Below are 17,244 nucleotides of genomic sequence, written 5' to 3'. Positions count from 1 at the left end.
TTGCTATCCTTGTCATCAAAGCGGATAGCTCAATCTCTCAACGTTTTTCTGCTATGGTATCTTCCTTACTACCGCTTTAACGTGAACCTCACTATAGATACGGGCTACCCAGGAATAAACTGAAACAAAAACTCCTCTAAGTTGAATAATATGTCCAGCATTGTCGTTGTCCCACTTTATCAATGATTTTCCCTGTTACTTAAAGCACAAAGTATTGATACTCGATAGCCATTATAGTGTCTTGTCTCGTTTCTAGTATCGATCTCTCGATACAACCTTATCAACAAAAAAAACATTGAATGATTGTCGTGATTTGAGTCTTCAATGATCATTATACTTATAAGAATAGACGACTATTACAAGGATTCTGATCGTGAGGATAGTCATTGACATTTTGACAATGAGAATAGCAATAGGAAATATCGAGACCATACTCAAAATTAATCGATATTTGCAAGATCGACAATCGACAAGTAAAATAGTGAATTCCGAGTTGACTTGGATTTTTGAGAAGAGAATAAAGAATATTAGTTAATCTCATTGTCTTGATCGCCAAGATTTTTAAAAAAAGAATCATCATCAATATTTTCTGTTATTTTGTAAAAAAATTTATAAAATGATCAATTATAAAAGTTATGAATTATATCTTTCAGTGTGAGCGTGATCTATCGGAATCTGAAGGAAGAAGGAAGCTTTGATGTTTCCGTGTTTTGGGTTCGAGGCTACGAAATGGCCGATGCTCAAAGTATGGATCCCAGAGCAAGATATAAAATGTATCAGCTGTTGCCATTTGCTAAGAAAATCATGTCATCGTTTCAAATACTCTTGTTCCCTTATCCATATTTCAACAAACGTGAAGTGGGATAACTAAAAATATTATTATCCCCAATGATTGCATCAACGTGATGTTTCATTTCTTGTAAACAACGTACTCTCAATATTTTCTTAGTAAATTACTTGAATAGTGTGTAAGTTATCAAAGTTTGTAACGAATTGCCAATTTACATTTAGTTCTAAGAGTTACTCTCTTATTGCTGTTATATCAATAATCTACAAGTCTTAACAACTGTGTCGCACTTTTAACCATGAAAACAGAATAGCGTATCTGAGAGATAGCAATTGAAGGTAAACAGACAAATAGCCGATTTACTATGTTATGTTCTGTTTGAATGACTAGTTCTAGTCATTCATCCATTTCATTTATTAAACTTGCGATTTCAATAAAATGAAATAGACACTATCTAATTACACTTATTGAACATACCATCACATTCAAAAATATGCTTGATCTATAGCTTATTGCTTCTAGAACAACAAGCGCTTGCAACAACCAACCTAACTTTAATTATTCAATGTTTGGTTGTATTAGTTTTTGAATTTCATTGAAAATCTATGTTTTTTGTTTCATCCTGTTGAAAACAAATCTGGGATGCTAGACCAAAACTTCAGATCTTAGGTCACATTTTTTGAATGGGACCACTTTGCTGTGGGAATTTAAGTCATGAAGTAAAAATGTGGTGCATGTTTAGGTTATGTTGGTTCTAGAGGTGCGTACAGATTTACGCGCCGCGAACATAAGCAATTCACTTTTAATCAGCTGATGCCAAGCTTTTTATATCTGTATCTTACCGTTTCTGTAAAAATACAGATATAATCAGTTGATTAAAAGTGAATTGCTCATGTTCGCGCCGCGAATATCTGTACGCACCTTAGTACCTCATTATGGCCAATTTTTAAAGACTGTTATAATGTTTATTATTGATTATGCTTGTATTATATTCAGCCTCCAGTTGGTCGCCAAAGAAAGATTTACTATTGGTAGCTGACTGTTTAGCTCGCTGGGACACCAGTGAAACATTGGTTGTCGCGCCAGTCAAAATTGATGGCCGACCACCAAAATCTGACGATCATAGTGAAATGAGCACAATAAGAACAAAAATCCTGAGACTTCCTCGGACACCTATCAACCCACTAGTTGTCGAGACTGGTGGCTGAATGGAATACAAGTCATATGGCTGGGTGTTTCCGTGAAAACACCAATCTGCACTGAACTGAAGGATAAAGCTAAACTGAATTCTTGCTAACAATCTAATCAGAATCACAGCATCCTGCTCTGCATTGAACATTTTATATGCTACTGAAATGTAACTATAAGCTACTTAATTCTAATTTGGTTTCAGATTTGGGAGTTTAACATGAATGAAGAGTTACCTAAAATGGTGCACGCAAGCGACGTCAAGAAGCCTTTGCCGGCAAATGACAGTCATTCAAAGATAGCAAAATCTTCTGAAATTGCCAAACCACTTTACTATCAACAACTGGAAAGAAGTCTCAATTTGCAACCAGCTTTGTCGTCTTGTGAGAGTTTGCTCTACGGAAATGATAATAAGTGAGTACCAAAACCGAATGAAGAAAGGTATAATCGTTTGTTTACCAAGGTTCAGGAAGTCATATTCCTGTATGATCTTTCTTGACAATATATAGCAAGCTATTCATGTATTTATATTACTGAGCAATGATTATAACAAGAAGAATCTCGTTGATATGAAATGGAATGATTCAAACTAAAATCCAATTATATGAGCTCATGATCTTACCAGTAGGCTACTTGTTATTCGGTAGGCTATCATTCAAAGTATTGAAATCTGTGCATGCACGTTATCAATGACTTTGGTTGTTAACATAACCATGTTTAATTTTGCAGTGTTTTCAACGATAGATACAAACTATACCCACTAACAAATAGAAACCATAGTTCAATAATTTCTCATATATGTAATCATGTATGCTTGTTTATCTTAGAAACAAAAACTAAAAATGATTGCTATTGTTTTTTGTAAAAACCAACGCTGTGAATTATTGGTAAACTGCGCAATTATTAATTGATCAAAACATCTATAGTCAGTACAAAATTACTTTTGACTTGGAGGAACATGCGTAGCAGAGAAATGTACAGCGGCGTGATATATAAACCGACCAGCGTTCTCTAATTTCCAATGAGTGTTCAACTGCTCATGATACGCATAAGGATGTTTCCTCTCCGAAAGCAGTGAGTTGACTGAGTCAAATTGGTAACTGCGCTTCTACCTATCACTATGCATCACTGTAACTGGCTTATCTCCCTCCATTTCTCTGCGCCGCATATTCCTCCAAGTCAAAAGTAATTTTGTATGGACTATAGTCGCTTGCATGTCTCTCGTCTCTCATTAGGCTAATAAAAGGTTTCAGAGCTCATTCATCAATGTGCAGATATGTAGAAGCGCAATTCATTAAACAAACCATGCTTACTGCCGTTTTATTTAAGCTTTTTATTTATTCAATCATTTAACATAACACAACTTCCAGAAAAGTACCACAGGCTTGAGCCCAAAACGGTTCCATACCAATTCTATTTTATACATTAGTTCAAATGTATGCAGGTTGTGTCACTTTCACATTTTTGAATGACACTCTAAATTTTACAATCCAATAAAAAACATTATTAAATTAAAAAATACTTTTCAATTATATTAGATCAATTACAAAATATTAAATTAAAAATGTCCAAACTTTGAAGAAACTTTAACTACTGCTAGATGATGAATTGTTATACAGTTATCCCTGTCTTACTTCATTGTGGGATGATACTCTAGATACTGATCTGTAGGATGATTTTGGAATTCTATAGCCTACATTAATAATCTATTCAATCATTTCTGTTGATTTTGTATCAACTCACTTTGAAATTGGTGTTCTAATTAATTACCAAAGTGTTATTTTGCTTTCAGCAACGACGACCTTAGTAGTGATTCTGACAGCGAAGTGCTGAAGTTTCTCGATAGTAAAGGTGCTTTGAATGGAATCGTCTCTTCCAAACATGGTAAGAAAACTATTTTTATAAATTGTTTGGTGAAGTGTTTGTATTTTAAAATAAAATTTGATAGTTTTTAAAATTAAATTGTTTATTAAAATTAGGATTTTTATGTGTTATTATTATTTTTGAAGGGACGGATTCAAGGATCCAAAGGTTCAAAGAACCCCACACGTCAACCGAAGCTTATTTGCCCATATGAATAAAATCAGAGCAAATGCTCATGAGCAAGAGCATGGAGCATAAGGTTCTGCTCATGAGCAAAAGGTAGAATCAAAAGCATTTGCTCATTTTTATATGAATAAGCTTTACCTTATACTCTTACCTTATGCTCCTGAACTCTGGAGCAAATGCTCACGTATTTCAAAGATTTTTCATCAGCTGATTCGCTTTTGTAGCCTTACTTTCTTTTTATAGCTCACGGAAGCGCTAAATATGCAAGTAGGGGGCACCGCTTGTGTTTGCGTCGTCTTCTCTCTTTTCTATTTATGAATAGAGTTTCAGGTTATTTGAGTTTAGAATTTTGAAATAATAACGTGAAAAAATGTCACTCTCTCTCTCTCCAATGGCGCTACAGCCCAAATCGGGCTTTGGCCTCAATTAAACTTTGCCTCCAGCCATCTCTATTCATTGCTGCACCTTTCCATCTCCTCAAACGTAGCATTTCCCTAGCGTCCTTTGCCACTCTATCCTCCCATCGCTCTCTTGGTCTTCCAACAGGTCTCCTTCCTCCAGGCTGTCCCACGAATACTTTCCTTGGCACACGTATATCTGGCATCCGTTGCAAATGTCCTGCCCATCGGAGCCGCATCAATCTTATGTGGGCCGATAGTGGGGGTTCTCTGTAGAGTGTTGCTAACTCTGCATTAGTACGGATACGCCGCTGTCCTGCCTCACACACCGGTCCATATATTCTTCGCAGCATCTTTCTCTCAAATACATTCAACAGGTCTGCTGTTCTGGCTGTCATTGTCCATGTCTCACTTCCGTAACACACCACTGTCCTTATAATGCTTTTATATAGTTTTATCTTGCATTCACGGTGTACATTCCTAGCTTTGAATATGCATACAAGGGAGAAAAATGTGCGGTTGGCTGCAGTGATACGTTTTTGAACTTCTTTGAGTTCCTCATTAGTATCCGTTATGCAACTCCCTAGGTAAGTGAAATTGTCAACTACTTCATAGTGCTTCCCTCCACATTCCATACGTTGTCCGAGTCTATTCCGATGCTGTCTACTCTGGAGCAATACTTTTGTTTTTCCAGTGTTTATCTCCAGCCCAACATCCGATGCACCCTCCTCCAACTCCATTGCTACATTCTTCATAGCCATCATAGATCTACCAAGTATGCCAATATCATCTGCATAGCCTAGTATTTGGACTGACTTCATCATCAGTGTTCCACACCTATCCACTGAAGTCCTCCTTATTGCATGCTCTAGTGCCAAGTTGAAGAGCATTGGTGCAATTCCATCTCCTTGCTTTAGGCCATGCTTCGAAAAAATGTCATCTCTATAATAATCTTCAGCATATTCTTATAATATCAATAGCCTTCTTATAATCGTCTACACTCTCATCTTCTTAAATGCCTATTTCCTATTTTGTGATGGCTATCTTTATATCAGGTAGCTATCTTTTGTATTTATTCTTTTGTAGGGATAATGGTGATATATATCATGGTTGAATCTAAAAGGAGTTTTATAGTTCTCAACTATTAGTTGTGATCGTATCTGGTATAGTTTCCTCTTCCTCATACGAATTAGTTGAGCCATTTCACTATGAGCAAAAGGTGATAAGCTGCTCTAGACTAGACTTACCTTTTTTGAAGCATTTGCTTCAAAAGTTGAGCAAATGTTCTAGTTTATTCATACAATTTTGAGCTGAAGCTTCTACTTTTGAGCAAATGCTCAAACTATTTTTTGATGAGCATGAGCAAAAGGTTTTGCTCACGTTTATTCATAGAAAATGAAGCAAATGCTCCATATTTTAGAAGTATAAGCAAATGCTCAATTTTATTCATATGGCCCAATGTGTTTCCAAGTAGTATGTTAGCTAGGCAAACCAATACCTGTGTCCTTTAAAAGAACCAGGAGTTTTCCCTATGCTAACATCCCATTCATCACCTGGTTGCTTGTCGCAATCCAGTGTGATATACTTGGCTGTCTCTTCAGACTGATTAGTCCTCGTGACCTACGTGAGTTCCACTCCTGGCCTTCTTTGAAGGTCCTTCCGCTGAGGAAGGGACGGCCAAATTGCTTCAAGGGCGCCTGCCACTCTTGACTCAGCCTCTTGACCCACATTTGTGCCTGGAGTTTCACCCATCTTTGGTCTCTTGGGTCTTCTCTTTTTGCCCCTCCGAAACTGCCCTGATGGGGCAGATCCCATGGGTTTGAAGGCAAGGCAACTTCTGGAGTTGCCTTGGGTACCCTTTTAGTCGCCTTCTACGACAAGCAGGGATACTTTGGGTGAATTCTGGTTTTTAGCACATTCTTGAGTACGATGTTCCACTCAACATCCACAGGGGGCTTGGGAGAGTGTTAACCACTCACAAACTACTGGCTACAGTCTGCTCAGCAAAACAACTGATTGATATGTAAAAAAAATTTTTTGCAAAGTTATGAGTTGAAAATACTTGAGGTTGATTCACACTTGTTCTATATCTTGAAAAAGAGACTGCATTGTATCTCAAGGTCAGAATATCTCATAGTTGAATATATATTTTTTTAATCTTCCTCTTTGTTATTTATTTTGACATTCCCATAATTGGATATTAATATTTCATGATATTGTAGTTCTTTCAGAACTAATCTTTTCAATTATAGTATTGTATGTGTGACATTTGCTGTACATTGTGACGGAGGTAATGCTTCTGAAAACCTCAGAAGCGGTTACAATAAAACCTATTCTATTCTATTCTAAAATAATAGCTGAAATTGAATATTGATCGAAAAAGCCATATTTGAATACCTTATTCATACTTCCAGCTGATAATTTTACCAACCAAAATCTTTTTTTTACATATATCTATATCGTTTCCCTGTACATATCATTCAAGAACTGCTCGGTGAACAGTGGAACAGTGTTTGAAGGATGATAAGAGATAAGTGGACCAGAGCTTTATGGAGGCTCCGAACCACCGGGAATACATTTTTCCACAAATGAAATTTAGTAGAGTCGGCTCCTCAACTGGATACCTGTCCAACACTGACATTACCTAGTAGCAAACGCATATTACCTAGTAGTAGAAGCATAAACTAGTAGCAAAAGCATATTATCTAGTAGCAGACGCATAGCTTATTTGAGAAATATAATAGAAGAGATAAAGACACCGAACCAACGGCTTTCCAAAATATTTTCAAGGCATAATTGAGAATTAAAAGAAGTTTTTCGACTATAGTAGTGATGTAGAAGATGTATTAAGTGAACTTTGTGTGTCATCCGATATGCAGACAAGTAAATATAGTATCTTATGACAAATTGATAAAAACAATATACAAATCTTGAAGTACCCTTTATTTTTTAAAAACTTTAAAATAGTTCAACAACTATCTTCAACCCTAGCTTAGGTCATTTTCAAGTTGAAAAAAACTTATTTAAAAATAAATGACTTCAACTTGAAAATGACCTAAGTTAGGGTCGAAACTAGTTGTTGAACTATTTTAAAGTTTTTGAAAAATTAAGGGTACTTCAAGATTTGTATATTGTTTTTATTAATTTGTTAAAAAGTAGCCCACGTGAGTTAAATGTTTTCATCTTATAACGTACGGTACAGTAAAACCTGTACATTGACTTGACTTTATCTCATCTTTGAATAATGTCTCCCAACTATCAGTATTTATTTTATTTGTTGATTCTTTTTATTAATATTTTCTATAATTTATAAGTAACTCAACTTGATATACATTTATTACTAAATTTTAATGTTTGTATAATTGATATCATTTCAGATCTTCGGTCCGACCGCATGAGACTGTACAATTTCGCGCAAGTAAATGAGGACCGGGCGTGGCTACAAGATCTCCTTGTTGATGATTCATCCGACTCGTCAGACGACAAGGATGACGACACTCCCATCACCGAAGAAGACTTGCAAACCATGCTCAAAATGCACTTGTACAACAAGAAATACCAGAGCAAATTCTACACCAATCCTGAGGTAAGTTGCTATCAACAATTTGCTCTACCATTAAAAACATAAATAAATTATTTGCAATAAAAGTAGCGAAGAGTTATTCGTTAGATCTGGCAACAGACTGAATGAAAATACTAATAACTATTAAGAAAAATGCAGTGCTTGGGTCAGAAATCAGTATTAAATTTACTAATAACTATTAAGAACAATACAGTGTTTGTGTCAGAATCAGCTAGCTACGATGTAACAAATTATTTCATAAAATGAACTTTCACAAGAGTAAATACTGAAATACAACATACCCTGATACTGATGTAGGTCAAAGATGAAATCAGCAATTTGCTCAAATGATGATGAATATTACCGAAAGATTTTTAAATTTTTTGAAACTGTCAAAAAGTTGAAATTAAAAAAAAAATGAATTTTAATGCATGTCACTTCAATATTCGTGACTGATGTAAGATTAAACCTTACTATAATTTGCAAGCTTTAGTTATTTTTTCTAATTTTCAAGCTATAATTTGCTTTGAACAAAAAATAATATTCAAACATGGATTGTTTCAAGCTGTTTGGTGAATTTTGAAGAACTACAACTTCAAGTTTTATTTAATGGTGGAACATACTTCAATACTGTGTTTTCATGAATTGTACCGATTGATTCATTCATTTATTTCATGCATTGATGAAGCTGTCCATTTCATCAAGATTGAATATAAGAGAGTACTAAGAAGACCTATCTCCGTCTAATAAAGAATATTTTTATTTCATTGCCATTTAACGCAAAGTGCTGCTGACTATTTAGTTAGAAAATCGTGGTACCTGACCTTTGAAGATGGCTGTCAGCTTGGTCAAACAGTTCTAAAACTGGTGTTAGATGGTGCCACGTGTATTTGCCCAATTATAACATTTGTCAAATTAAAATAATTAGTTTCAATATACATAATGTGGAACCTGTTCATAAAGGGCCTCTAACCTTTGTTCTTGTACAAATCGCATGTAACTCAGTACATTATGTCACCAGTTTTGAACAGTCTAGAGATCGCACAAGTCAGTATTTAACCCTGTGTAAGTATTTGTTTATTTATTCAAATTGTATTCGGACTCGATGAAATGCAATCGTAATATTTTAATTTTTGTTTCAGAATCGTCAATATCAGTATTACGGTGCCGGCTTGCTTTCCAACTATGACAAATTCCCAGAGCACCAAATGTCAGTCGTTGGAAGCAGAAAGAAAAGGAAAGCTGGCGCGTCTAAACGGGATAGAATTAAAAAGGAAATCAAAGAAGAAAAAGTGAACTCACACAGTCTTGAGAGCCATGTGAGATAGGTTTCAAATAAATTCTCCTTAAAATAAATATATTATATTGATGTCATAGGAAATATTCACTCAGTGCTGTGATGCTCAGTTACCGTATACTAATTGCTCAATTAGTGTAGAAGTTAATAAAAATGAATTAATTTAGAAAATGCCGAATTACGTAGTTTTTATCACCCAAACGCCTTGTTTGGGCTCATTAAATCTTATTGATGAGACTACAAGAAACGGGACTTCCAAATTCCTTCTAAATTGCTGCTTTATAAATTCCCATATCTTGTAACAATAGTCCTAATTATTGAAATGCCAAATAATTTTCAAACTCTAAGGCATTTGAAGATTATGAAAGAGGTGATTTCCATACTGAAATTACTTTATCACTTTCATTTTTTAAAGATATCAAAGCAATATATTTATTTTTGTAAGTAACATTTGTTTTATTCTTGAGTCCAAAAATGCGTTCCCAAGCGTTGATTTTATCAATATCCAATAGCTCTTATCACAAAATTTGGAATACATATACATTCCAACAGTTACAGCAGCAATACATTTTTTTTAATAATTCAAAATATTATTTTTATGGAGCATTATTGAAAATGAAGATGGCTAACAACGATTTTTTCACTTTAGTAAGAGCCAATGCCAATCAAGAGATGGATGGAGCGGGCTTTAAAGATTTTTGATTTTTAAACTTCATATTGTCCCATGAAAAAATTGTCTTGGAAAAACCTTTATCTAATTCACATTTTTGAACCCTAAGCAATGCTCCAATTTTAATCCATAAACAGGTTATTAAATACGGAGATAGTAAATCTCTGTATTATTCATTCATATCAACTGCTTTTGAACTATCATAAATTCCAATTTGTTCTGAACAACATTCATGTCGTTTTGAATATCAAATTAATTTTTTCCGGCTTTTAAAAAAATGCTGGAATTCGCCATTTCGAAAAAAACTGTTCTTTATCGTTTCTTAAATGAATAATAGTACTTCTATTTTATTGACGTGATGAATTTTATCAATTCATTCCTAGTGAGAGCATAAGTTCCAAGATTATGTTGTGTTTTGAAAAGTCTGGTCTTTTATGGTAATTGTACCCTGTATCCTAATCAGAATTGTCTTGATGTTTCCAATTAATAAAAAAATTTTTAACCTGGAAAATAAGTCTTGAAACAATGCATGATAAAATTATTGATATGCTGAATCAACATTAGAGTTGGATCTTGGATACTTCCACTTGATGACCTACAGCACTTGAAATTTGTAAAGTGTGCAAATCAATTAATTTGTTTATATATTATTTCAGGATATGGATGGCAGCCGTGACTTCTACCTACATGATGCAAAACCCTCAATGTCTGGCAAAAGTGGAATGGGTGGTAGAAGTAAATCGAAGAAAAAGTCTCAAAACAAAGATCCTGAAGTTATGGCTTATAGGAGACGGAAAATCTGGTCAGTTATGGCCAAGAAAGAAGTAGGCAAGGTAAGATATCCGTATAAAGCATCGTTTTGCAACATTTTCGGAAATTTTTGTATTCTAGAAAATAATTACTCATGAATTCAGCATCAGTTGTTGAAAAGTAAATTAAAAAACTGGATTATTTTTTGAAATGAATGAAATGTTTGAAGTTTCTTGTTTCTTCATGAGGGTTCAAGTTGATGAAACTAGTAGAAATAATTTTAATTGATACTGTTTACAATTTTTTGTCTACAATTCTGTGTAATAAAATTGTTTGAATATTTTTTTTCAGGTACAAAGATCAAGAACAACTAACCACAAAGAAGTTCTCACCAGTTGTCGGAGAGTTGCTCAGTATTGTATGCGCTACTGGCGTCAGAAGGCTATGCAGGTATATCTTTCACAAACCATACCGTAATTAAGTGACATATATTCATACTTGATACATCTGATAACTTCCCTTGGAATTCTTATGTTAATGTTGTACTTTTCCTGTAAGTATAGTAGCCTAGCTATTGTTAACTTATGCTTTAGGTCCTATTTATAATATGTCATATTTCTTAAAAATCACTCATAAGTTTGATACAGACATATTTATCCTTGAAGTTTGTTTCCTAATGAAGATTTTGCCAGAACAGATTCATTCACTCATCCATTTACTGGGTCCGGCAACAAATAATAAAAAGAACTAGAATCAATCGCTAAAAACTTCTAGCTTGGCAATTTTACGATAAAATTTTGTATTTATTCAAAACAACTTGATCAATGCTCTTAGAGCAACCTTGAGCAAGGTTATTCTTACACGAAAGCTAGTCATGTTTTATTTTTAAAATCGGGTGTGGTACACTCACACAACTTTCCTTGCTCATTGAACTATAAGCCTCATTCTTAAACGAGAATGATTTAGGGGAATAACATAATGACGATTGGCGGCAACATATTTGAAACTACGATCAGACTTCTGTATATGTGTATATTTGTTTTCAGAGTACTTTTTCCTTTGTGTGAATTGTGAATTTCGATATTTTTTAAAAGTCGTCAAAACAGCTGTTCTACAGATGAAATATCTCGACTATGTGTTCTTTTTATGAACTGCTCTACCTACCTACCTCATGCACGAGAAGGAGGCTACAAAGTCCATTTCCCAAGGATGGGGTGGATCCCCCATTAGTTTCCCAGAAAGGAGACTCATTCCAGTTAATAGAGCCGATAAATAACTATACAGGGTATGAATTTGAAAAAAATCGGTCGTCATTTTTGAGAAAATCGTGAAAAACATGTTTTTTTATGATTATCCGCCATTTTTCCCAATAATATTACGGAGCTTCTGAAATTTTCCCAGAAATGAGACTCACTTCAGTTGATAGGGCTTATGAATAGCTATCCATGGTATAAATTTTAAGAAAATCGTTAGAGCCGTTTTCGAGAAAATCGTGAAAAACATGGTTTTTTAGTAATTATCCGCCATTTTGAATTCAATTTTATTGAATTTCTTATTGTCAGATCCTCATGGTATAAGGACCTTAAGTTTAAAATTTCAAGTCAATCGGTTCATTAGGAATGGAGTTATCGTGTTCACAGACATACACACACACACACACACACACACCACACACACACACACACACACACAGACAGACCAACACCCAAAAATCATGTTTTTGGACTCAGGGGACCTTGAAACGTATAGAAAACTTGAAATTAGGGTACCTTAATTTTTTTGGAAAGCAATACTTTCCTTACCTATGGTAATAGGGCAAGGAAAGTAAAAAAATATTCTAGGATTCATGGTACTAGACAAAAAGGTAGAATTTACGTCTCGAATTTCACAAAAACGTTCTATAATATGGAGAGTTTTGAGGCTTTTGACTGATACTTATCCTTTATTCAATAGTATTTTAAGTCACAAGGACGGGAAGGGCCCTTTTGCAGGCGAGAATGATGTTTCCAGTCGAGGCGTCAGCCTAGACTAGAATTTCATTCGAGCTCTGCAAAAGACATTCACGTCCAAGTAACTTACACTATTTTTTGTCATAATAATCCAGAAAAGAATATTTGAGAAACAGAAAACATTACCTGCTTGTGCTGACATTACTACATGCATTCTATAAACATAACCTAGTTTACAAGTTTCGAATCAAGAATTTCTTGACTGTAGTTGACAAAATTTCCACCTGGAGCGCTAAAAGGCGGTTTTCGTACCAGTTTTGCTGTTCCAAATTTGGAACTAGGAAACATACTCGACTGTAAAGAAAACATATATGATTTTATTACAGTACAGTATGCTGTAAAGAGAATCATATGTTTATTTGTTCTACAATCAGCTGTTTACCGGCTTGATTTCATGGATGTAAAACAGCTGGAATTGAATGACTATGACAAAAAATCTATTTACAGCTAGGCTAAAGCATATAGAAACTGAATACTTGTTACGGATATTCGTTTGTCTCTGGTTAAAGATACTGTAGCTTTTACATCTACCTTTAGCTTCATCCATACTGCCTATAACGAAATGAAATAAAGACATTTATAGACAAGTTATTAATTGATAACAAATAATGTTTATGGTGAAAAAGTTGATTGAGAATAATATTTGATTGATTCAAATAGAATGTTTCACAGTTAATTATTGTTTATTTTAAAACATAATATTGTTTTGTTATCCAGTCGCAGAGAAACATGAAAGAAACTGTTTGGCGCGCGAAGCGATTGACGAGAGAAATGCAGACCTACTGGAAGCGTTGTGACCGTGTGGAAAGAGAAACACGAAAACGAATGGAGAAAGAAGCAGAAGAACAAAGGAAAATGGACGTGGAATTGATGGAGGTCGGTATTTCAACATGTTCTAATGTTCAAACCTGTTTTTTATAAGGTGCTACTTTTTATTGTGTAATGTACATTAATACGCAATATTCATTTCTTGATTGATCGATAGAGTTCTTATTTCGACTTTCTGCTATTCATCAGTAAAACTTCAGTTTTTCAATCAATTTTTGACTTCTGTTGTAGGCAAAAAGACAGCAGCGAAAATTGAACTTTTTGATAACACAAACGGAGCTGTATGCTCATTTTATGTCTCGTAAATTGGGTGGAGCGAGTGCCGAAGAACAATTGAGAATTCTCAGTCAACTTGAAGAGGAGAAAAATCCCAGACTTGCTGCCATCGATGATTATGATAGGTTTGTACGAGAAATATTACAATATTTGATGATAAATTATACCATATAATAATATATTTATAGTTGAATGTATTATAAATTCAGTTTTTCATCGAGATGGAATCACATTAAGATAATAGATCGCTCGATTTCTTGAAAATTTTGAAACTCTTTCTCATGAGCTGTAGCCTACTTGGGAAAATTGTATGTATTATCAAGTATAGGCTAAAGCCTATAAAGTATTGTCGTATTATTAAATGAAATGAAAAACGTTTTACGTCTTATACAATAGGCCTAATTGTACTTATATGTTCAGATGTACATCTCATTTGTTTATTTTTGCTAAAGCAGAAAAAAATTTATTAGGCTGTATTATGTATTATATATTTTGCATTCTTTCACGCTATTCCTTCAAACAATAGCTTTATAAAATACGTTGTTCCGGAATCTACCTAAATCTAATTATTTTTATGCACAAGTGTAGGACTTGAAAAAAATTAGTTCGAAAAGTAAAGTATTAAAATACTTGGAAATCAATCATTATTTAAATTGGTTTATTAATTTTGTACGATGGGTGCACTTGGACTAGAATTTCATTCATGCGGATGGCTTTTATTGGCAGAGAAATATTTTCGGATGTTTGGACTTGAATATAGTACGCTTACATGAATAAATTATATGGATAAAGGAAATATAAAATTATGTTTTATTTTTGTGTTTCAGTGAGACAGTTAAAGAAACTGTTAGAAAAAACGTGCAGAGTGCATTCAATAAGGAGTTTCATGGAGAAAAATTGGAGGACATTGGAATGGATCGACCTGATGAGGAAAGACCCCAACCTTCCTTATTCAAAGGGTCTCTAAAAGGCTATCAACTGAAAGGAATGAACTGGCTGGCCAATCTCTATGATCAGGTATTCAAAATAAACCAAATTATTTCAATCTGCTCAAATCCTTGAATATAATTGGCATAGAAGTAGACAGTGGGGAATCATGAAGAAGCCAGGATACCCAATACTAACACCTATCAGCAAATTTTACCGTAAACTTGATCATTGAATGTGAAATTAAGTGAAAAACGTCTAAAATTTAGTGAATACGTGTGCTTGTCCTCTGCCGTCTTCTTCTTTTACAGTGAATAAGTCTATGTGTGACACAAAGATTGCCAAGAACCAAAGTTGCAGATGTTATTTGAAAGTTGATTTTTTTGGAAAATGAAAGTGATACGATTGCTAGGGAAATACACTTTTATTAAGAGAAGCAATTCCCGAGTCAATGGAACTAGTGTGAACTAATTTTTGAGAAGAATCCTGTTTGCTTGTATGTTTTTATAAATAAACAAAAATAACTTATCTCTCACTTAAATTTTGAAAAAACTGCTTTGTCCAATAAAACTGTTGATATTTCTTCTTGTGACTTCGTAGATAAGATGATTGATTAGTAATCTCGATTAAATTGATTGAATCAATCTTCATCCAATATAGTTGGTAAAATAATTTTACAAGTAATTTTTCTCATTTCGTTATTTATTTCAGGGAATAAATGGAATACTGGCGGATGAGATGGGTCTTGGAAAAACAGTTCAATCAATTGCATTTCTCTGTCATATAGCTGAAAAATATTGTAAGTAGCAAAAAATGATTTTATTTAATCATAAATTTATTTCTCATTAAAACTCAATTAGATTTATGAATTGTGATCATTTCTCATAAAACAGATTGAAGCTTTAGCATGACCATACTTGGTTTATGGTTTTCAGTAGCGAGTTTGATCACTTGATAAGGATAATTAACCGAGCGAATTGAGGTCTAAGATTCAAGTCGACGGTTTGGTATTTCTCTTGATGTTTAAATGTTTATATGTTTTTATGTTGCGCATTTACGGCGAAACGCGGTAATAGATTTTCATGAAATTTGACAGGTATGTTCCTTTTTAAATTGCGCGTCGACGTATATACAAGGTTTTTGGAAATGTTGCATTTCAAGAATAATATAAAAGGAAAAAGGAGCCTCCTTCATACGCCAATATTACCGTAAAAATCAGACTATAGAATTATTCATCATAAATCAGCTATCTAGTGGACTATAATACTACCCGTTCAAAAACATCGAACATCTTGAAAATGTATCTTTCCATTAACGTTAGTAGACAGTTGACTATAATACTGCCCGTTCAAAAACATCGAACATCTTGGAAATTGTATCTTTCCATCAACGTTGTAGAAAGTTGCAGCCAGACCTGATAACAGCGCTCACACTCACATTCCGGGACGACAAGTCACGGTACGATATAGGACAGAAAGCTCTATGCTTATTTAGGATTTTTTCTAGACATTTTTAATTGATAAATTATTTATTAATTTTTGAGAAAACATAACAACTGGTCAATGTAACTCACTGAGCGCGAGGTCTACTGTTCACAGAACTACTAGTAATAATAATGATGAATAATTTATTATTTTTATTGTATGTTTTTTGAATCATTGTTTTTAATTATTAGGAACATATTTAGAATGATAAGCCCGAGTTTTTTGCAACTGTTGGATAAAGCAAACAAATATTAATTTGTTTGTATACTAGCGTGCTTTCATTCGTTCATTTGTGCCACAATATTGTTAATTTGCTCTAAATATTGATAGATTAAAGCCAATTTTTAATTATAAATTATCCACAAATTCTGGTTGTGGAATGCGATGGTAAAATTAAGCATGTTGATTGTAATTTTTTCTACTTCTCGTCTCTCTCGAAGTATTCATAAATATTTTTGTATGTTGCAGCTTTCTGGGGCCCGTTCCTGATTATTTCTCCCGCTTCGACACTTCATAATTGGCAACAAGAAATGGCTCGATTTGTTCCTGATTTCAAAGTTGTTCCTTATTGGGGTAGTCCTCAGGTACAACTTTTTTCAATTCATTATATACCGGCTGTTTCAAAAAGAATGACTCAATTTTAAACTGTTATATTATTTCAAAAAAAGTACACACAAACCAATTGGTTTGGTTTGGGATGTAGAATATAACTGTTTAAAATTGGGTCATTCTTTTTGAAACACCAGGTATAATCTCTTCATCAATATTATCATTCTTATCTTCTTTGAACTTTACATTTTCTATCCTTGAATGATTCTTCTCGAACAGCTCAATAGTATCACTATTACTTATTATAATAATTATATTGTTAACACAGAATAAGTTCTATATCAATAATGGATAAAAATCGATATCAATAATGGAGTTGGTTAAACAAATAAACATTCAAAACATTTAAAAAAATAATTCAACATTGAAAATTAGACTCTTCTACATTTCAAATAATAATGGATGAACTA

The 17,244-nt window shown here is 33.8% G+C and overlaps 1 protein-coding gene across 2 annotated transcripts in view; it reads left to right on the top strand.

Annotated features, from left to right (window-relative positions):
- The first annotated feature begins 696 nt into the window (after positions 1–696).
- The window catches only part of LOC111053409 (chromatin-remodeling ATPase INO80), a 37,810-nt gene continuing 21,262 nt past the window's right edge, over positions 697–17,244 (top strand). Inside the window, exons 1-12 of one of the 2 annotated variants that reach the window (XM_039432252.1) lie at positions 697–1,125; positions 2,181–2,389; positions 3,768–3,859; positions 7,800–8,008; positions 9,127–9,303; positions 10,608–10,784; positions 11,053–11,151; positions 13,428–13,586; positions 13,770–13,939; positions 14,642–14,831; positions 15,453–15,540; positions 16,694–16,809. In XM_039432252.1, the coding sequence (XP_039288186.1) occupies positions 2,196–2,389; positions 3,768–3,859; positions 7,800–8,008; positions 9,127–9,303; positions 10,608–10,784; positions 11,053–11,151; positions 13,428–13,586; positions 13,770–13,939; positions 14,642–14,831; positions 15,453–15,540; positions 16,694–16,809 (1,671 nt within the window). In that variant the 5' untranslated portion in view covers positions 697–1,125; positions 2,181–2,195. The remainder of the gene's footprint in view (positions 1,126–2,180; positions 2,390–3,767; positions 3,860–7,799; positions 8,009–9,126; positions 9,304–10,607; positions 10,785–11,052; positions 11,152–13,427; positions 13,587–13,769; positions 13,940–14,641; positions 14,832–15,452; positions 15,541–16,693; positions 16,810–17,244) is intronic. The other variant, XM_039432250.1, reaches the window with a different exon arrangement.

The sequence above is a fragment of the Nilaparvata lugens genome, chromosome 7 (assembly GCF_014356525.2).
Source record: "Nilaparvata lugens isolate BPH chromosome 7, ASM1435652v1, whole genome shotgun sequence".
In the NCBI taxonomy this organism is placed as follows: Eukaryota; Metazoa; Arthropoda; class Insecta; order Hemiptera; family Delphacidae; genus Nilaparvata; species Nilaparvata lugens.
Note: the sequence above shows the minus strand (reverse complement) of the source record. Positions and strands in the feature narration are given on the sequence as shown.